This window comes from Lampris incognitus, chromosome 6, assembly GCF_029633865.1.
Source record: "Lampris incognitus isolate fLamInc1 chromosome 6, fLamInc1.hap2, whole genome shotgun sequence".
Lineage (NCBI taxonomy): Eukaryota > Metazoa > Chordata > Actinopteri > Lampriformes > Lampridae > Lampris > Lampris incognitus.
Window position 1 is genome coordinate 23,283,363 of NC_079216.1, and position 22,551 is coordinate 23,305,913.

The 22,551-nt window shown below is 43.3% G+C and overlaps 1 protein-coding gene across 1 annotated transcript in view; it reads right to left on the bottom strand.

The window, feature by feature from the left end:
* kiaa1549la (KIAA1549-like a) overlaps nt 1–22,551 on the bottom strand; it is a 183,128-nt gene that overhangs the window by 65,191 nt on the left and 95,386 nt on the right. The window contains exons 11-12 of the mRNA XM_056282372.1: nt 15,471–15,631; nt 14,338–14,373 (exon numbers count right to left, since the gene is read on the bottom strand). Coding sequence (XP_056138347.1) covers nt 14,338–14,373; nt 15,471–15,631 — 197 coding nt within the window. The remainder of the gene's footprint in view (nt 1–14,337; nt 14,374–15,470; nt 15,632–22,551) is intronic.

Consider the following 22,551-nt stretch of genomic DNA (forward strand, 5'->3'; position numbering starts at 1 on the left):
CACATGGGAGGATCACGCTATTCCCCCCAGTCCCCCCCCGAACAGGTGCCCTGATTAACCAGAGGAGGCACTAGTGCAGCGACCAAGACACATACTCACATCCGGCTTCCCACCCGCAGATACGGCCAATTGTATCTGTAGGGACACCCGACTAAGCCGGAGCTAACACGATCCCCATGTCGGTAGGCAATAGACGCCCCCCATATCTTTGCACTTGTCAGATCAATATATTTAGAGAATGGATGTTCTTTTGGAAGTCACAATTTGAACCCTAAAAGGTTATTTTCATTTCTAATGCAGTAACTAGCTGTGCAGATATTTATCTACTAATTGAAGAACTGTACCAGTTTGCATTTCGAATTAAACTGACCAACAAACAACCTAAAACTAATCATATTGCTTGGGAAAAAAAATCAATATCAGAGCAGTGGTTTCCACAACATACGGCATCACAGGGAATACTGAATGCAATGCACACCAGCACAAAAGAGGCAGTGCGAGGACAGCAGTGTTGCACAGAACAGCACTATAGCAAACAGCAATGGCTTGTAAAAAGACTTGATGTAGTATGAAGAGACAGTACTTAAAGGTATAATCCATGATGGCACGCAGTGCCACGGCTATGTGGAGTACTGTGACAACAGGAAACATGACCTTTCTCACACTGGTCAATATTGTGAATTTGTCTGAGAAATGAAGACAACCGAAAGCCTCGAAAGGAACTGAAAGCAATGCGGCATCGGCTGGTTTTCTCGTTCACAAGTAATGAAATTAACAGTGCTTGCGATGTTTGACCAAAACTGGGGCAGAAGTGGGGCGGACCATTCCTGTGTGCATCAACTGCGGGTTGTACCTTTAAGTACACTGGTCAGAAGACTCCAACATAATGGTACAGACATACAGTACTTGGAATCGATGCCAAAGCCTTATGTAGCATAATTAAAGCTGGCAACAAAGTGTTAAAATGCAACATAATGGGGATAAGAAAGATGATTATGATACAATAAAGCAACAGAAAAACTTACACTATGGCTAAGGATTCTGTATACACTGTATACAATACAATACAAACAACTTTATTAATCCTGCTAGGGAATTTGATTGGAGCAGCTTGTTATACACAAAAACACAGTAACATGCATACAAACAAATAACACAAACAATAAATAGTAACACTCCAGTAAGCTAAATGGTATAAAATCTATAAGTAATTAATAATACTGATAAGGTAGATAAACCAGATAAACTTCTATCCATTATCCAAGCTGCATATCCTGCTCTTAGGGTCGTGGGGATGCTGGAGCCTATCCCAGCAGTAATTGGGCGGCAGGCGGGGAGACACCCTGGACAGGCAGCTAGTCCATCACAGGGCGCACACACGCTCACACACAGACACACACACTCACACTCACACACACACACACACACACACACACACACACACACACACACACACACACACACACACACACACACACACACACACACACACACACCCATTCACACCTAGGAACAATTTAGTATGGCCGATTCACCTGACCTACATGTCTTTGGACTTTGGGAGGAAACCGGAGCACCCGCAGAAAACCCACGCAGACACGGGGAGAACATGCAAACTCCACACAGAGGATGACCTGGCACGACCCCCAAGGTTGGATTACCCCAGGGCTCGAACCCAGTACCTTCTTGCTGTGAGGCAACCACGCTAACCACCGTGCCACCCTAGATAAGCTTGGCAAACACAATAAAACGACCAGGTTAAACAGAAGAAAGAAATCCAGAAGGAAAATCCACCAAGAAATGAAAATTCATATGCTATTTTCCATCATCTTACATATTTCTGCTCCCAGATTTGAGGGAATGTCCAAATTTCCATGTATTCATGAGATGGAATCAACAACATTCTGCTGTAAGATGGATCTTCTAGTATATGTAAGTATGTATGTGGACTATACATGCTGGCAAAGCCACGAATGGCATGGGAGTTTTCATAGAATTGAATGCCTTAAAAATAAAATAAATGTCGTCTTGAGTTCTAAATGTAGCTCAGGTTTGATCGTAGAACATCTCCTTTTTTTGTCAGTCATGTTCTTTCTTTTTAAATCAGTTTTTTCCCTCTAACTCGGACACAATAGTTCTTCATCCTGCACATCATCCTTGGTTTATAAAAAGAGCATTTATTTCAATGGAGAAGAAAGATTTTGTGTAGAAAACCCCCCCCCTGCAATGTGACTGAAGAGCCCAGGGCTACGTTCCATTTGAAACACCCACCCAAAAACAAGAGGTAGTTCTCCCACAGTGCAGCCTGCAGATTCTTCAGCAGAATCGAAGCCCCTGCAAGCTGAACTGGATGAACTGAATGCAGAACAACATACAACTAGCACCTCATCAACTACGCAAAATGTCCAGATAAGCGTTCCAGCTGCCGAGAGATGTAATTGGATTACCCCCTTTAAATTCACCTCTATACATATGTAGGCACAATAAATAGATAAATAAATAGATAGATAGATAGAAGCCCACAGTGTCTTTGAAGTGTGGGGTTTAGCCATAAAGAAACAATCAATTAAGTAGGCTGCAGAGGACATGCTTGTCCTATGCCTCTGAGGCCTAAACGTTTTCTTTGTATTGTGAAATGGCTTTCAATTTATGTAAAGCGGAAACTGGGAACAACATGGGAAAAGAGAGGGAGCGAGACGGTGTTTGTGTATGTGTGTGTGTGTGTGTGTGTGTGTGTGTGTGTGTGTGTGCAGTGGGAGAGAGAGGGAAATCTTTTTAGGTTACACAACAAAGAAGAAAAACCTGAGTTCTGTCTCCCTTTTCTATTTTTGGTGGCCCCCAAAAAGGCACATCTGATGCATTTGATGATGCATGTTAAATTCCGAGTGCATCTAAGGATACATAGCATAGGCATAAAACTGATGACATAGTTAATAATTTACCAGACATATAAACTGATAGCGCTCTCTCACACGTGGCTGTGGCCAGTTGCTAAGTGTTGCAGACATTGATATTTGCTTAGATGGTAGAGGCACACACACAAACACACGCACGCACAGACAATCACGCAAATGCATATACATGTGGGGGGGGCGGCAGAGAAGAGGATTGCACTGGCCTATGTGATTATTCCCCCATGGCATTTAACACATTGATATGTGTGTGTGTGCGTGTGTCTACCAGAAACCACCTACCTCATGGGGACATTTTATGGGTCCCCATGAGGGGAAGGGTCTATTTCAGCATTAGGACTTGAGTTTAGGGTTAAGGTCAGAGTCAGGATTAGGTTAAGGTAAGGGTAAGGGTTAAGGTTAGGCATGTAGTTATTAGGGATGCACCGAAAATTTTCGGCCGAAAATAGCCCAAAAGTGCATTTTCGATTTTTGGCCGAAAGACCTAAATCACCGAAATAACACGGCCGAAACAGAATTGTGATGACGCAAGCACAAAGCACAGCCAGCACACGGTAATCTGGATAAGAGCCAACATGTCTGCGGTGTGGACGTATTTCAATATCTCGGAGAAAGACCCACAGATAGTGATTTGCAAAACATGCAATGCTGAAATTTCAAGAGGGTGTGTGTCTGCAAAGAGTTTCTCCACGTCGGGTTTAATTTATCACCTGAAATCCAAACATCCCGATTGCCATTCCGAATATGAGAAGAATGCGGCGCAGAAAAGAAAAGTCAATCCGAGCACGCCCACTCCGTCTGTAGCGGACTTATTTGAAAAGGCAAGAAAGTTTTCCAGTGATGGTGCTAAGGCAAAGGACATAACACAAAACATTATGGAGTTTATTGCCTTAGATGATCAGCCGTTCTCTGTCGTAGAAGATGTGGGATTTCGTAGGCTGATTGATCACATTGAGCCCCGTTATGCCATGCCAAGCAGACGGCATTTCTCAGACGTGTGTTTACCTGAGCTGTTTAATGTTGTTGCAGCTCATGTCCATGAGCTTATAGCATCAGATATTACAGCTATCAGTTTCACGACCGACATATGGAGCTCAGACGTCAGCCTCACCAGTATACTCGGTCTAACTGCACAGTGGATCGATACAGATTTCAAGCTGCAAAAGATTCTGCTCCATTCACAAGAGTTTAGAGGGTCACATACAGCAGCAGCCATTTCTGCTGCATTCACCAATATGTTCGACACCTGGCATATCGACCGATCTAAAGTGCATGCCATAGTCAGTGACAATGCAAGAAATATGGCAAAAGCGATAGAAGACAGCCAGCTGAAAGGAATACGGTGCATGGCCCACACACTACATCTGGCTGTGAATGAGGGAGTGTTGTCTCAGCGCAGCATAAAAGACGTATTGGCTATAGGCAGAAGAATTGTTGGCCACTTTAAACATTCTCAGCAGGCCTATTCCCGCTTACAGTCTATGTAAGATCAGTTTGGAACACCAATAAAACGGTTTCAACAAGACAGTGCTGGAACAGCACTTTTTACATGCTGGAAAGCCTCTTTGCGCAAAAGCGAGTCTTGGCTGCATACAGCGCAGATCACGAGCTCCCCGCGACATTCACTTCACACCAGTGGGTCTTAATAGAAAACATTCTCTCTCTTCTTGCCCTTAAGAGGTCAGCTCCGCTGATGTATCTGTAGCAGACGCTATTCCGTTAATTGCGGCACTAAAGCGTCTTCTAAGCAAAGAGGTTGAGACGGACCACGGAGTGAAAACAATGAAAAGCACACTCTTAGAGTCTGTCAACACACGTTTCACTGAGATCTATTCGGATCCTCTGCACTTCATCGCGATTGTACTTGATCCGCGTTATAAGGATCATTACTTGGATGTGGGATTAAAGCAGCACACACGTGAAATGATTCAGGCCGCGATGGATGCAGACAACCCACTTGGAGACGGACCAGCGCACGAGGAGAGCAGAGCGCAGCATGAGAGCAGAGCGCAAAAAAAAGGACTCGTCTCTCTGCACCAGATGAGGGGCATGCACCTTCCTTGTCTGATATGTTCAATGAGATCCTGCAAGAGAGTGCCCCAAATAATAGGTAGGCTATTCTGTTCTGACTTACTATATGTGACTATCAGATGATTTTATTTTTCTGCTACAGTTTTTATTTTATTTGATAAAAATGTTTATGCACTGGCACTTTATCTTTCTCAAATATCAGGCAGACAACAAGCTCAACCGCTCAACAGTTGGATGGTTATCTGTCTGAAGTCCCCATCTCCAGAAGTGATAACCCTCTTGCCTACTGGAGAAATAACCATGGCCGCTTTCCTGACCTGGCAAAGATGGCATGCAAGTACTTGTCTGCTTCGTGCACAAGCACTGACAGCGAGAGACTGTTCAGTGCTGCAGCTCATGTTCTCGATGAGAAGAGGTACAGACTTCACTGTGATAAAGCAGAGAAGCTACTCTTCATCAAGAAAAACCTGCCACTTTACCTCAAGAAGTAGAATGGGCGTGTGTCTATTGTTAAAATATTTGTTTTCCACTTTGCACATCCACAATTCTTGGTGCATTTGTTGTTGTTAAATGCCTACAGGCTATGGCAATCTTTGTTTTGATACACTGTTATGTTGTAGGCCTACAGAGAAAATATTGTTATATCTTTCAGCAGTTGCACTTGTTCTGAATGCACTTTGTTGTAGTAGTCCTACAGAGAAAAATTTAAAAGGCACTTGACTTAAATGCACTTTGTGTTTTTATGAGAGAACATATTTAATTTTACAATCTTTCAGCAGGCCAGTCAGTTATAGGCCTGTACATTATTATTTAATGTATACATGAGTGGGGTCAAGTTAAACATTTTGTTTTGAATTTTAATTTATATTGTGCATTGTTGTAATGTCAGTGCTAAATAAACATTTCCATACTTTTGTAATTGATTTATTCTTTGAATTGCAATGCCTTGATTTTAGTGAGGTTAGTACACAGTCATAGCCATAAATGCAATGGTTCTAATAATTGACATAATCATTTCTTTTGGTGTTTCGGTTTTCGGCCTTGGTTTCCTCATTTTTGGTTTTTGGTTTCGGCCAAGAATTTTCATTTCGGTGCATCTCTAGTAGTTATGATAGTTAAGATTAGGGTTAAGGGCTAGTCAAGTCAATTTTATTTGTATAGCCCATTATCACAAATTACAAATAATCCTCAGGGGGCTTTACAGTAACACAACATCCTGTCCTCGGACCCTCAAATCAGATAAGGAACAACTCCCTAAAATAAAATGTAACTGGGCTAGGGAATGAGTGTGATCACTGAAGGGTCTCCACAAGTACAGGGAGCATGGTGTGTGTGTGTGTGTGTGTGTGTGTGTGTGTGTGTGTGTGTGTGTGTGTGTGTGTGTGTGTGTGTGAGCACACATGTATCCTCAAGCCAGTGAAGTAATATATTGAGACACTTGGAACTCTGTTGTGTTAAAGATGTATGTGGAGTGCTGACATTTCGTTGCCTATGGCTTACGGTGTTCATGGGTTGAGATAAAGTGTGTGTGTGTGCATGATTATGGGTTTGTGAGGGAGGGAGAGGCGGTGTGAGAGGGAGGAGGTAAGAGGTGGATTAAATGTGCTGCACCACATACATGTGGCAGCCAGTGTGCATCAGCCGTATGGATTATTGAGAAACAAACATGCGCAGGGGTGTCAGGGCTCTTAAACTGAAAGCAATGACCTGATGCACAATGCAATTGACAGTCATTTTCCGGTCAAAGATGCAGTCCTTCATTGTCTAATGGCTAATGGCTACCATGTGCAAAGACTGAATGGATTCTCACACATAACTGGGCCAAGGGGTGTTTAACCTCTAAAATTACATTTGACATTTCATGACTGTCATATTTTACAAACACTGGCTCAGTCACCCCCCCCTCTTTCTCAGAGGTTTTTCTCTTGCACCTCTCAGACCCCCCCATCCTCCATCTTTTGTTTTAGTTTTTCTCTTACCTTATTCCTCCCCATGTAATTGTTCTACTTTCTCTTTTCTCTCATCTTTCTCCCTCCGTCAATCCCTATCTCACTTTGTCTCTCTCTCTCTCTACCTCTCGCTCTCTCTCTCTGTCTCTCGCTCTCTGTCTGTCTCTCTCTCTCTCTCTGTCTCTCGCTCTCTGTCTGTCTGTCTCTCTCTCTCTCTCTCTCTCTCTCTCTCTCTCTCTCTCTCTCTCTCTCTCTCTCTCTCTCTCTCTCTCTCTCTCTCTCTCTCTCTCTCTCTCTATTTCTTGCTCTCTAAGCCCAATGACTTTGTGTTGACTTAATAAATGGTCATCTTTAATCTTGTGTGAACGGCTCAGTTGGATGGATGGAATAAGGACTGTGGAGCAGACAGCATTGTGGACTGGCACAGGACTCTGCCCCCTGATACTGTCAGAGATGGATAGAGGCTGTCTGAAGACCCATTCAGAATACTAATGGAGACAGACAGGAAGATAGAGGGGAGACGAAGGGAGACGAGATGAGGCAGTTGTTGCAAGTCCATTGCTAAAACACGTCATACAAAGTGCCTACTAGCAAGGCACCTATTACAAAGCCAAATTATCCTCACTTCTGGTCCTTCTTTGTGCCATCAGAGACACCCAGTTGCGCCCCTTGTCTAATTTTAACTCACGGCAATAGTCAACAGCAGCTTCATGAGCTGTAGCAGATGGACGAGATATGCTCTGTTCCCCCTGTGGCCCTATTGATTTAAATTCAACTCTTGCAATTCAGAAGGCAGAGGCACTCCATGGATATCCCCGTTGAAATGTCCCTCAGAGCCTCTGTGTTCAACTTGTTCAGGTGTAGCTGAATAAAATGAACTCTGGCTAGATGGGGGAATACACTGCTATGTGGCTGTGTGGCTTAAATAAACTCCTGCAGCATTTCCTGAGGCAGGTGGAGGCATGATGCAGCAAAATGCAAAACATTCTGAGATCCTTAAATGGCAGCCACTGCCTTCGTACTGTCAATGAACTAACAGCTGAGAGATGTGCCGCTTCTGCTTCTGCTATTTTATCTAGAAAAACCCAGCTATCTACTTCTTCCCTCTACTCCTGTGCAGCTGATTTCTGCAGCAGTAAAACTGTACTTCACTATATATTCCAGTGGCAAATGCACTCCACAGAGTCACTGTTCAACACCATGACATGCAGACTTAATATAAAACTTAATATAAGCCTTAATGTGAACCTTAATATAAGACTTAATGTAAGAATTAATATAAGCCTTCATATGAGACTTAATACAAAACTTAATATAAACCTTAATGTAAGCCTTAATATAAGCCTTCATATGAGACTCAATATAAGACTTAATATAAGACTCAATATAAGACTTAATGTAAGACTCAATATGAGACTTAATATAAGACTTAATATGAGCCTTAATATAAGCCTTAATATAAGATTTCATATAAGACTTAATATAAGACTCAATATAAGACTTAATATAAGACTCAATATAAGCCTTAATATAAGCCTTCATATAAGACTTAATATGAGCCTTAATATAAGCCTTAATATAATATTTCATATAAGACTTCATATAAGACTCAATATAAGACTCTACATAAGACTATAAGACTCAATATAAGACTTAACGTAAGACTCAATATAAGGCATTGATTTGCAGCTTTAACTTGTCTTACATGTTGACTGATGGCTGACTAGGCTGGAAGCAGTAGATAACAAATGGACACACACACACACATACACACACACACACACACACACACACACACACACACACACACACACACAGTAAATCTATCAAATGAAGTCTGTAGCATTACCTCTCATATATCTACTTGGTATTTACATCTTTCACAGGACATTGCCCCCCCCCACAAGCGCGCGCACACACACACACACACACACACACACACACACAGCATAAGAATATGAGGTGCACCTATGAAAAACAACTTGACAAACTAAGCAAACTAAAAGTACTTAGTTTTCCTTCCCTTTGGCCACAAAACTGTTCCAAAACAAATGGTTATGAATTATTTATCTTATTGGCACGCAGACAACACTACCCTGCATCGGTACTGGATAACTACAACTGTGGACATAAACAAATACAGCCTAACAGCACCACTTGTAAAGTATCGTATTTAGGGGACTCTTTCATATTTAATGCCATCTATCTAAAAACACAATAAGAGTAGAATTTCATATTTACAAATGGTTTCAAAAGCAAACAAAACCTTGAAGCTCAGCAATTGTGCATGTACATATTATCAAGGCTACAATGAAACAAAATTAGATCAGGGAGAGAACGAACACACACACACACACACACACACACACACACACACACACACACACACACACACACACACACACACACACACACACACACACACACACACACACTGGGCAATATGTTTTATTATGTTTGTGCAGGGGCAGGGCTGGTAAAGGTGCAGTGTCCCCAGGACAAGGTGCATTGTTCCCACCTGTACGGTTTGGTACTTTCGTAGCTGGAAAGAAAGCCTCCCGCACTGTATGGGTGGGGTAGCATAGCTAGGGGTGAGTTAATGCAGATCCTCTGGCTCAGTAAAGTTCTGGTGTCCAGATGACGTCTAACAGAGATGCAGGTGTGTTGAGCTATTTTCATGTGGCAATTAGTCCAGGATACACAGGAACATCTATCCAAATGTGTTTTAATAGATGTTAACCTATGCATTTCACACCACTGAAATAAATCACTAAACCAATAGCAACAACTTACTGAACGTAACAAAAGTTGTTTTGTGGCTGTTGATTTGATGTGACAGTTTGCATCCATGTACAAACCATCCATAATATAAACTTCCTATAAACTGCAAGACCATTAGTGCCTTGCACAGTGGATGTGTGTCTGGTCAACAGATGTGTCCACAGGTACAGGCTGACTATACCAGATCCTGACATCAGGTCAGGAATTCTGTGAAACTCCTGTGGGTAAGGAGTCACTTTCACTATTAATTCCCCTGAGCAGGTTCACTATCCATCCCCTGAGCAGGTTCACTATCCATCCCCTGAGCAGGTTCACTATCCATCCTGAGCAGGTTCACTATCCATCTCCTGAGCAGGGTCACCATCCATCCCCTGAGCAGATTCACTATCCATCCCCTGAGCAGGTTCACTATCCATCCCCTGAGCAGGTTCACTATCCATCCTGAGCAGGTTCACTATCCATCTCCTGAGCAGGGTCACCATCCATCCCCTGAGCAGATTCACTATCCATCCCCTGAGCAGGTTTACCATCCCCCGAGCAGGTTCACTATCAATCCCCTGAGCAGCATGCGACAGCAGGTTTTTTATACTATGTCATGAGATCAGTGTCAAGACTTTTGTCTAAATTATTGCGGCCATTATCCATCTCTGCAGAGACTTGAGCATGATGAGACAATGCTGCAGTCATTTTTTAAGTTATGTCAGCCAGGCTGTAGAATAATGATCTTCTTGAGCGATACTTCAAAGTACACATATTTAGTCTTGTCACAATCTATAGTGTCATGGAAATTAATTCCATTCTAACATTAAATGAGAAGCGAGACAATTATCTCTTAGGGTACTGTCACACTTTAATATGTTCATGAACAGACACACAAAGCATAGATAGTTAAGTGCGTGCCCTGATCTGAGCACACTCCATTTATACCTTGCAGCCCAAACATGCTTATTGTCATGGTCACAATGGTGTGTACCCAGAGTTTCTCCCAAATCCTGGTTGGAGGAAGTAGCTCATCTAATGGATGACAGAACTTGCTCAGAGTTCATAGGTCAGGTCTCCTCTGGTCCTTATCTTCCAGCTCGTAATTCTCCAGGGCCATTCCTTCAGACCTTGTTACACTCGAGTGAGCTCCCCATACATTCCTCTGCTATCAGCTAACAGTTAGCTAACATTAGGCCTTTATTAGTTCACACGGAGAAGACACTTTATATCACTACCTTTGTTCTGCTACACATCAGCTTTAAGCATCTATCCAAGCAATGTAAGCTAAACATGGTATATAGCTCATACATGGTCAAAGATTAAAAGTAAGCAAACACCACATATGATTATATGGCAGACACATTGCTTCGCAATAGAAATGGAGGACATAATAGGATGGTGGAGGTTATAGGGAAAGAATTTACCACCGCTGGATTTCATTCATCCAAGTTAACGGAAGAGGAATGCAGAGCGGTTCTCATCGATTTCCCTCTTCATCCATCAGGAAGATGACAATACGCTGTGCCATGGCACATCTAGTGTTTGAGAGCAGCTATTTTATGAACCTTGCAACACTATGCCAGGGCTCAACTGCATCTCTGGTCACCAAAATACCAAGAATGTATTAGATGTACCCAAGTACACCAGTGCAGGGCACATGCACTTGCATGTGCACCCTGTTTCACAAAAATAGAGCCCTGTGTGTGCCCGAGTACATGTACACAAACACACCCACAAAGTGCATGTGCAGCACATATGAATGTACTGTAGGTCCAGTATGAGAAACAGATATAGGAATAGTAGCTGTAAATGTGAACTGTTTATATTCATTTAGGTGTCACTGATTATACATTGCCATGGCACAATACACTTTCCATTTCTCTAAAATAGGCTAAAAGTTCATTTTCACTATCTGTCCCTGTGCCTCTCAAGGAAATGGCAAAGGCAAGGGGAAACCACATGAAGATACTCCACAACCAGCGTGATGCACTCTGCAGCATCAACAGTCAGCAGGCGAATGTCTATGCATTTTTCTTAGGCTGGGGCAGGCATACAAATTAAAATGTTGTTTTTAAAGGTTTTAACACTCTTTTTCTGTTGTACATTGCTACTACTGCAGTGGGCCATGATAATCTAGAGGGCATAATCCAGTAGAGAACAACATTTTACAATGGTGCTCATTTATGTAGTGAAATATGAACACTTTCCCTCACACAATATTTGTACAGCCATTCAAGCAAGAAGTTCAGTATTTAAGAAAGTCTTCAGGAGTCAGATTGGTTTAGGGAAATTTTTGTATCTTGCAAGAGCTGCTGAGCACTCATGAGCAACTTGACATGCAAAAAAACCTGATCTTAAATGGAAGCTATTGATTGAGGAATGTTGAGATAAAAAACTAGACTACTTAAAAAGTCTTTGTGAATAACTTAATTTTGTACCTGAAATAGCAGGAAATCATGCACAGCTCAATTACTTGATAACAGTTTGGCATTTGCATCAAGAAAACAAGTGTATCATAAGAACCAAGAACCAAATCTTCCATTTTAATTAGTGCAAGTAAGACATCAGACTATGACTGGATGGGCTGTGCTCGATGCCGGTATGACTGACTTCACTTAGTGCAGAGTGAGAAGGAAACAGTCCAGTTTTTTTGCTAATGACAAAGAATTGCTCATGAGTTGGTCCCTTACACCACAACATCTTTTATGGATGCTGTGACCAACTTGAGAAGTTAGTCAGTAGAAGTTAGAAGTTAGTCAGTACTGGGATTCTTGGCTAGTGTTTCAAAGGGAGATAGGTGATCATTCTGGTATATCACAGCCATTTATGAGCCACATGCTCCCTAATGTGTTTAATGGCATTAATAGGCTTTTTCTTTGATGATATTATTTTTCATAATGACTCATAAGAAAAGACTGCAGTTACTGCTTTTTTTTAACCTTGCTGTATACCATTGGTACCAAAGCTTGACAAGTTTGCTAATCTTAATAGGAAAATGCATCAGTCTTAATGTCCAGCTGAACTGCTTGGTCTGTATGCAGCTATGTTCTTATTTGAATCGGGTTTAGGTTAAACCATTTTCTTCCTACAAAGCTGAACTCCATTGAGGACACTGCAGTACCCTCTGCTAGTGTTTCTTACTTTCTGTTTGACTGGCACAGTCATGTCACGGCTGAAACTGCAGAATAAATTGTGTTCTGAAACTGTATGTGGGTTAACGTAACGTCACTCTGATGGTGCAACATTCTTATTTTTCCGACTTTCAGATTTCATTCTGCTCTTTGGTAGATTTGGGATGCACGTTGTCCATCTTGGGAGAGAGATCCCTCCTCTGTTGCTCTCCCTGAGGTTTCTTCCTATTTTTCTCCCTTTAAAGGTTTTTTTTTTTTAGGGAGTTGTTCCTTATCCAATGAGAGGGTCTAAGGACAGGATGTTGTGTTGCTGTAAAGCCCACTGAGGCAAATTTGTAATTTGTGATACTGGGTTATACAAATAAAATTGACTTGACTTGACTTCCTTCTCCTTTTATTTATTGGTGTCACTTCATGGTAAGCAGTTGTGTCATGAAAGTGCTTTTCGGTCATGAGGGATTGGTATTTATCAATGTACCCACATGAATATGAAAACTGTGCTCCATGTGTTGCAAATCTGATGAAAAAATTGAGTCTCCCATACAAACGTGATTGAGAAAATCCATCCATCCATCCATACATCCATATATCATCTATAATCCATCATCCATCCATCATCCATCCATCATCTATAATCCATCATCCATCCATCATCTATAATCCATCATCCATTCATCATCTATAATCCATCATCTAATCCAAATCCAGGTCAAGAAACAACAGATTTTACTAACAGATTGATAAATGAGGCTCATTATTGGTGGTGGTGGTGGTGATGTGTGTGTGTGTGTGTGTGTGTGTGTGTGTGTGGTGCAGGCCAGGCATCATCCACGGTGATGGTAACAAGGTTTCGTCACATGATATGGATATATATGACCACCACTGCAGACTGACTGATCAGTCCAGCTCAACTCAGTTCAGTTAATAAGTGTTGTGTTGTAATAAGTGTTGTGTTGTTGTAATAAGTGTTGTGTTGTTCAGCTTTCAGGCATACCAATATATGTGTACCATCTGGGAGTGATTTCCTCTGGCCACTAAAATGCAAGAGTTGTCTGTTTTAATGAACAAACTGCTCCTCGTTTATTCAGTTGGTCAGTCAATCAGTCACCCAAATCTAAACCATTAAAATCTCAAGGAACCTGCCTATGAATTTTCAATCTCTGTTATGCTGTTCTGCCTTTCTTCAACCCCCTCCCTGTTTCTACTGTTTCTACTGTTTCTACTCAGCTCTCACAGCCAATGAGGATGGTGCAGTATGTCATATCCACGGCACAGCAGCAGCATGCAAGAATCTAACCCAGCAACAGCAGACAGCACATACATTAATACAGCCAGTCAACAAAGCAGCCACCTGCCAGTTAACTCGTCATTCAATTAACCAGCCATTCAGTTGTTCCATCAGGCAGCCAGGTCTTAATGATAACTGTCAGTCAGCCACACATCCAGCCAAGCACATGTCCTTTAATTCAGCCAACGAATATGCCATTCATTCATTCATCCTCCTCAGTCAGTCATTCAGCAGTCAGTAGCATCATCTAACTCAGTGAATACCTGGTGGTGGTAACTGCCCTCCCTTCGATATGATGTCTAAACAGAAAGAAAGTTAAAGGGACACCACAAGGGAAGGGTTAACATTGATACAGAATAGAACAGAATAGAGCAGAAATAAGGATAAAGAAGAGGATAATCTAAAACGAATAGAGAATGAACTACTGCAGATGCACAAAAGGTCTTTGGCCTTGTTTGGTGCTAGGTTAATTCAACGAGTCCTCAATTCATCTTACATACTGTAACGTTTTGTATGTTGTAGAATATTCTACATTATCTATGTTTCCTGACTAAATTTTGCAATAACAATATTACAAATACCTAATAACAGTAAATGTCATCTAGTCAGTGGTTGGAGTAGAAATCTACCCACAAGGACTCCAAACAGAGAAAAAAAAAACTGCTTCGAGATTCTGAAACTCAGCAACATTAATTTACTCGGAACATGTAAATCCATCTTGCTGCTGGTTCACAGATGACTTGCTGTTGCTAAGCTATAATGCCATGCAACACACACTGGTCGGGAGAACAACAGGACACCAAACCAGGCATTTAGTGTTAAAATGGTCTGCTGATCTGAACCTTTTTCTATCGATTTAACCTCAATTAAGTTCATTTTGAGTAAACACTGTCGTTATTACAATAAAGGACAATGTTACCCTAAGGTCCATTTCCAGCACACTGAGCCCTTTCATCAGATTGGTCTTTATAGCACGCATGATCAGCAAGGCCTGTGGACAACTGGGCAATCTAAAAAACTGAGGCCCACACAGACAGGGATTTGATTACTCTAAAATATAAAGCTCAACACAAGAGACTTCATAGTTATTGTTGATTTTTCTAAATTATCTCGGAAAAAGGCTCGATACAATATACGTCATATATGATATAAGAAAAACACTGAGTATGTATTGTTTCAGAGGAATTTTCCTGGGACATGTTAAGGTGTACCATATTTATACTTGAAAGTCCTGAGGTGAAAAATAATATGCCAGAATTGGGGAGCAGCCCATTTCTTAAGTGCTAGCAGGAAAAAAATAAGGAGAAGAAGATGAGATGATTTTTTTGAGGCTGCTTATATTCAACAATTTCATGTCTTAACATTGGATTACTAAGAAAGAGTAACTTAGTCTTACCTTAGAACGAGTTTTGAAGGTCTTGAAGGCGCTTGTCTTGAAGATGACCCTGTTTCTCTTACATAGAATGAAGGCCACCATGCCAATCACCACCATCAGTAAGAAGACAGGGGTTAGCACTGCCATGATCCACAGATTGCTTGGCAGCGTCTTTATCACCGCTACAGACACACATACAGACACTCTTAGTTGAACTTTGTAATTGCTTGCCATCATTCCAGAACAGTTTAGCCATGGAGAGACTCTCCACTGATTATACAACACACTCCAACACGCAGGATGAAGATATGGACAAAAATGCAACTGCATTATATAGTCCTCTGCTCACCAACAGCAGAGTGGGAAAGGTTATAGCAAGAGTGAGAGAGAATGAGAAGGGTGGAGGTGGGGGGCGAGCATAATATTTTCTCACTATGCATATTCTAGTACATTACATTACATTACATTACAGTCATTTAGCCGACGCTTTTATCCAAAGCTACTTACAATAAGTGCATTTAACGTAGGAAATAAGAAGAACTACTAGTCATCAGAGGTCATAAGTGCATCTAAACAAGCATCTAAGAGCAGAACCAGTGCTAAAATAAAAGCGCAAGAAAGAGATTTTTTTTCTTAAATGAGTGAATACACTAAGTGCTAAGAACAAGTAACAGGGTAGTAGTTCTTAAAGAGGTGAGTTTTCAACCTGTGCCGAAAGATGGGCAGCGACTCCGCTGTCCTGACATCAGTGGGGAGTTCATTCCACCACTGTGGGGCCAGGACAGAAAAGAGCCATGACGGGTCGATCGGCAGCAGGGGCCTCTGAGCAACGGGGCAACCAGGTGTCCCGAGACAGCAGAGCGAAGTGGTCGGGCGGGGGTGTAGGGCTTGACCATGGCTTGGAGATAGGAAGAAGCTGTTCCTTTCACTGCCCTGTAGGCTAGCACCAGAGTCTTAAACTGGATGCGATCAGCTACTGGGAGCCAGTGTAGGGACATGAGAAGGGGAGTTGTGTGGGAGAACTTAGGGCGGTTGAACACCAGACGAGCTGCAGCTTTTTGAACAAGCTCCAGAGGTCTGATGACCGACGCTGGGGCACCAGCAAGGAGGGAGTTGCCGTAGTCCAGCCGGGAGATGACCAGAGCCTGGATGAGCACCTGTGCCGTCTTGTCGGCGAGGAATGGGCGAATCCTCTTGATGTTATAGAGGAGAAATCTGCAGGAGCGAGCAACCGATGCAACGTTTTCAGCAAACGACAGTTGGTCATCCAGGATCACACCCAGATTCCTCACAATCCGAGTTGGCGTCACCACGGTGTTGTCAATGGTGATGGCCAGGTCTCAGTGGAGGCAACCTTTCCCTTGGAGGAACATCAGCTCTGTCTTGTCCATATTGAGCTTCAGGTGGTGTGTCGCCATCCACTCCAAGAGGTCAGTCAAGCACGCAGCAATGCGTGTCTCTACTTGTGTGTCAGAGGGAGGAAAGGACAAGATCAGCTGGGTGTCATCGGCATAACAATGGTAAGAGAAGTCATGCAAGCGAATAACAGAACCCAGGAATGTCGTGTACAGGGAGAAAAGGAGAGGACCCAGAACCGAACCCTGTGGAACGCCTGTAGTCAGTCTGCGAGGCTCCGACACAGATCCCCTCCATGTCCCCTGGTAGGAGCGACCTGTCAGGTAGGTTGCAAACATTGAGAGTGCAGAGCCTGTGACAACCCGGCCCCTCGAGGGTAGAGAGGAAGATCTGGTGGTTCAATGTCAAACGCAGCTGACAGGTCCAGGAGTATCAGGACAGAGGGGAGAGAGTTTGCTCTCGATTCTGTCACGGCAAGGAGGGCCGTCTCTGTTGAGTGACCCACTCTGAACCCAGACTGGTTGGGGCCCAGGAGGTTGTTCTGGTGGAGGTACAAAGAAAGTTGGTTAAAGACAGCACATTCAAAAGTTTTGGATAGAAAGGGTAGAGGGGAAACCGGTCTGTAGTTTTTGACATCAGAGGGGTTAAGTGATGGTTCTTGAGAAGGGGGGTGACTCTAGAAGTCTTGAAGGCAGATGGAAAGCATCCAGCCTGGAGGGAGGTGTTGATGAGATGAGTTAGATAGGGAAGGAGTTCAGGTGCTATAGACTGAAGAAGAGGGGAGGGGACCGGGTCAAGGCAGCACGTGGTGGGGCGACTGGATGTGATGAGGTTTAGAACCTCGTCGGGGGAGAGGGGAGCGAGGTGGGATAGGGTGGGACGTGGAGAGGTGAGCGAGGGTGCAGAGGGTGGGACAGTGCAAGCAGCACCAACCGGTGGTGAGAAAAGGAGGATCTGATGTTGTTTACTTTCTTGTCAAAGAAGTTAGCGAAGTCATCAGGGAGAAGGGAGGAAGTAGGAGGAGGAGGTTGAAGAAGTGTAGAGAAGTTTCAAAGAGTTTCTTAGGATTAGAGGCAGAGGATAGGATTTTAGAGCGATAGAAGGCAGCAGAAAGGGAGGAGGAGAAAGTGGAAAGAAGAGATTGGAAGTTGAGAAGGTCCTCTGGGAGTTTGCCTTTTCTCAATTTGCGCTCTGCCACTCTCAGGCTCCATCTGTCAGTACATACTGAGTTAGTCAGCCAAGGGGCAGGTGGAGTTGGGCGTGCAGACCTGGAGGTGAGGGGACAGAGATTGTACAGAGAAGAGGAGAGGGTAGAGAGAAGAAGATCAGTAGCAGTGTCAGGGGGTAGGAGAGAGAAAGATTCAGGTGTAGGGAGGATAGAGGTAACAGAGGAAGAAAGATCAGTGGCGGAGAGAGAGCGGAGGTGTCTATGGGTGGAAACCATGTGGGCAGGGGAAGGGGCTGAGGGGGGTGAAGAGAGGGAGAGAGAGTAGGACATGAAATAGTGGTCAGAGAGCTGGAGGGGAGTAACAGAGAGATTGGAAATAGGACAGTGTCTAGTAAAGATAAGGTCCAGCTGCTTGCTGGCCTTGTGGGTAGGAGGTGAGGGTGACAGGTGAAGGTCAAAGGAAGAGAGGAAAGAGAGAAGAGGATCTAACTTGTTAGTGTGGATGTTTAAGTCACCGAGAAGGATAAGTGCAGAGTCATCAACAGGGAAGTGCGAGACAAGTGTGTCAAGCTCCTCCAGAAACTCACCAAGGGGGCTGGTGGGCGGTACACACCCACGATGGTGAGTTTGACTGGATAAGAGACAGTAACAGCATGAAATTCAAAAGAAGGCGGAGAAAATTGTGGAATGGAAACAAGAGAGTATTTCCATTTCAGGGAGATAAGCAGGCCAGTACCACCACCCCGCCTCCCAGCTCTGGGAGTGTGAGAAAAAGAGTACACATCAGACAGAGCTGTGGGTGTGGTAGTGTTTTCTGGCATGATCCAGGTCTCAGTTAGAGCAAGAAAGTTGAGGGAGAGCAAGTATGTGTAGCCTGAGATAAACTCAGCTTTTGGCACCGCAGACTGGCAATTCCAGAGCCCTTCCGTCACCACTTGCTCAATGTGAGTGGAGAGAGTGGGATAGATGAGACTGGTAGGGTCACAGCGCATAGGAGTGACCCAACGTCTATGCCAGCCCCGGAAAGAGGAAAGGACAGCAATGCGAAGGAAACACATAGTCTATACTAGGTACACAAAATACAGATGACTGACCGGATCTAAAAAGAGTAGTCCGTGCTTGACGAAGTCTTGGCTTGAAAAAGTTGTGCTTGCCTTTGTTCACTCTAGCCTTTGTTCAACCTAGGCTTGTTTGCCTGACGCTTCCAAGTAGCAGCAGTGATTTAAAGAACACTGATTGCTAATTGTCTGCCAGGAGTGCAGGTCACACCCTGGCCACTTAACACCCAATTGGCCCAAGAGGTACACTGAAAATAGGCTTATTGCCCAGAAACTGGACACTTATGTAAAACTCTTATCAACCCTCAAACATTACTATTTAAACTGCAAACAGCAAGTTACCAAGGAATATATTTATAAGTTAAAAGGATAACTATGTCAAAACAGCTAGGCAACAAGAAATATTTAAGGGCACACTAGATGAAAAAACAGCTACAGCTAGAATAAGTAAAAAAGACAAGTAAGTAAATAGAATAAGACAGCTACAACTAGAATAAAATCCCACTAGGAATCAGCAGCAGATGTATAGAGAAAATGATTAATACTCAAGCAGCTGAAATAAGACTAATAGCAACTTGTTAAGCAAGAAAGATGATACTTACTCTATTCTAGACAAACCAGCAATTCAGAATCACTCCAGAAGTTAAGGTGCACACTGGACTGAAACTGAATCAGGCCAGATTTATAAATCCCTGTGATATTCTGGCCACACCCTGGCCACTTAACACCCAATTGGCCAAAGAGGTACACTGAAAATAGGCCTATTGCCCAGAAACTGGTCACTTATGTAAAACTCTATCAAACCTCACACAATACTATTAAAACTGCAAACAGCAAGTTACCAAGGAATATATGTATAAGCTAAAAGGATAACTAAGTCTAAACAGCTAGGCAACAGGAAATACTTAAGGCCACACTAGGTGAAAAAAACAGCTACCGCTAGATTAAGTAAATAAGACAAGTAAGTAAACAGGATAAGACAGCTACAGCTAGAATAAGATCCCATTAGCAATGAGCAGCAGATGTATAGAGAAAAGGACGAATACTCAAGCAGCTGGGATAAGACTAGTAGCAACTTGTTAAGCAAGAAAGATGACACTTACTCTATACTAGATGAACCAGCAATGCAGAATCACTCCAGAAGTTGAAATGCACAGTAGTTGATTTAGCAACACGGAACATCAATCAAACTCACCATATGCAGCAAACTGTTCTGTAGTGTAACAACATGACTGATGTAAATACAGAATTAACAAGTTGCCTGCTCAATGCTTGAGGAGTTTCACCTTTATAATCAAAATTAGTTTGATCTTTTTTTTAAATTTATTTAAAGACATTTCCATATGGCAACCTATTACCACCCAGAATGCCAAAGGGCTCTTTTTTATTTCATGGACTCATTCAATTTGTTTCCAGTGATTAATTGAGGTGAACTAAATACTTCTAACACAATAGTTCAAAGCCAGCCTGTGCACTACACAGTAGCTTCTGTTTTATAAATCATATTTTATAAAAATTCAAAAGAAAAAGAAAAAAATAGAGCTCTTTAACCTCTATGTCATGGCTGCACTCGGTTCTAGCCACTCCATCTCTGGTTTCTATGTCTCATGTCTTGTTCTGCTCTGACAACACCATCCCAGTCCTGAGTCCTGCCCAGTTTTCCTGTTACCCATTTGCCCCAAAGCTGTTGCTGATTATTCATTGTCAGTTCCGAGTCTGTACAATGTCACTGTCATGTTCTCATCATGTGTGTTCCTGATACGCTCACGTTTACTACCAGTAAACCTTTTGTTTCACCTGTTACCACATCTGCATTTGGGCCCTCAATTCCTGCTCCTTCTGTGACACTCCATCAGAATTACATTTGCTCATCCAATACATACACTATCCTCAGAGAGTCAAATAGCAAAACTAATATTACCACTGATGAAGGCGATAAGCAATGTATTTATCTCATTTAATCTCATCATCAGCCGTTTCTCCGGGGTCAGGTTGCAGTCGCAGCAAGCTAAGTAGGGCACTCCAGATGTCCCTCTCCCCAGCAACACCCTTCAGTTCCTCCTGGGGGATCCCAACACATTCCCAGTTCAGATTGGACATGTAGTCCCTCCAGTGAATTCTGGGTCTACCCCGGGGTCTCCTCCCAATTGGACATGCCTGGAAAACCTCCAAAGGAAGGCGCCCAGGAGGCATCCTAATCAGATGCCTGAACCACCTCAACTGGCTCCTTTCAGTGTGAAGGAGCAGCAGTTCCCTCCGGATGTCCGAGCTCCTCACCCTATCTGTAAGGCTGAGCCCAGACACTCTACGGAGGAAACTCATTTCAGCCGCTTGTATCCGCGATCTCACCCTTTCGGTCACTACCCAAAGCTCATGACCATAGGTGAGGGATGGAATGAAGATTGACTGGTAAATTGAGAGTTTTGCCTTCTGGCTCAGCTCCCGCTTCACCGCAATGGTCCGGTACGATGTCCGCATTACGGCTGATGCTGCACCAATCCGCCTGTCAATCTCCTGCTTGATCCTACCCTCACTCATGAACAAGACCCCGAGATACTTGGAACTCCTTCACTTGAGGCACCAACTCATCCCCAACTTGGAGAGAGCAATCCACCATTTTGCAGTAGAGAGTCATGGCCTCAGACTTGAAGGTGCCGACTCTCATCCCAGCCATTTCACACTCAGATGCAAACCACCCCAGTAGGTACTGGAGGTTGCATTCTGATGACGCCAACAAAACCACATCATCTGCAAAGAGCAGAAATGCAATTCTGAGGTTCCCAAACTGGAAAAACTTCTCACCTTGGCTGCGCCTTGAGATCCTGTCCATGAATATCACAAACAGAATCGGAGACAAGGAACAACCTTGGCGGAGTCCAACACCCACCGACAATGTGTTTGACTTTGTGCCGAGAATACGGACACAGCTCTCACTTTGGTTATACAAGGACTGGATGGCTTGTAACAACTGTCCTGGTATCCACCCCATACTCCCGCAGTACCCCCCACAGAGTACCCCAGGGTACACGGTCGTCAGCCTTCTCCAAGTCCACGTAACACATGTAGACTGGCTGGTCAAACTCCCATGCCTCCCTCAGCACTTCCGCAGAGGTAAAGAGTTGGTCCGTTGTTCCACAGTCAGGACGGAATCCACATTGTTCCTCCTGGATCCGAGGTTCGACAATCGGTTGGAGCCTCCTTTCCATCACCCTAGAGTAGACTTTCCTAGGGAGGCTGAGCAGTGTGATGCCCCGATAATTGGAGCATCAATCATTAAGACAGTACTGAAGCATGCATTTATCAAAGGTCCTCTTCTTCTGAAATTCTGACTGTGCATTTGCATTGAAATCATAAGGCCCTAGCTGAGTGCATAGTGCATTATGGAAATTCATGGAAATGTATAGTAAGCCTGAATTCGACAGAATGCAACAGAAAACGTAAGACTTTTATGCTTGAGTTTAGGAGGTAAAACCTTTATTTTAAGGGGTGCTTGAAAGGGGGGGGTTATGGTTAGAGAGTT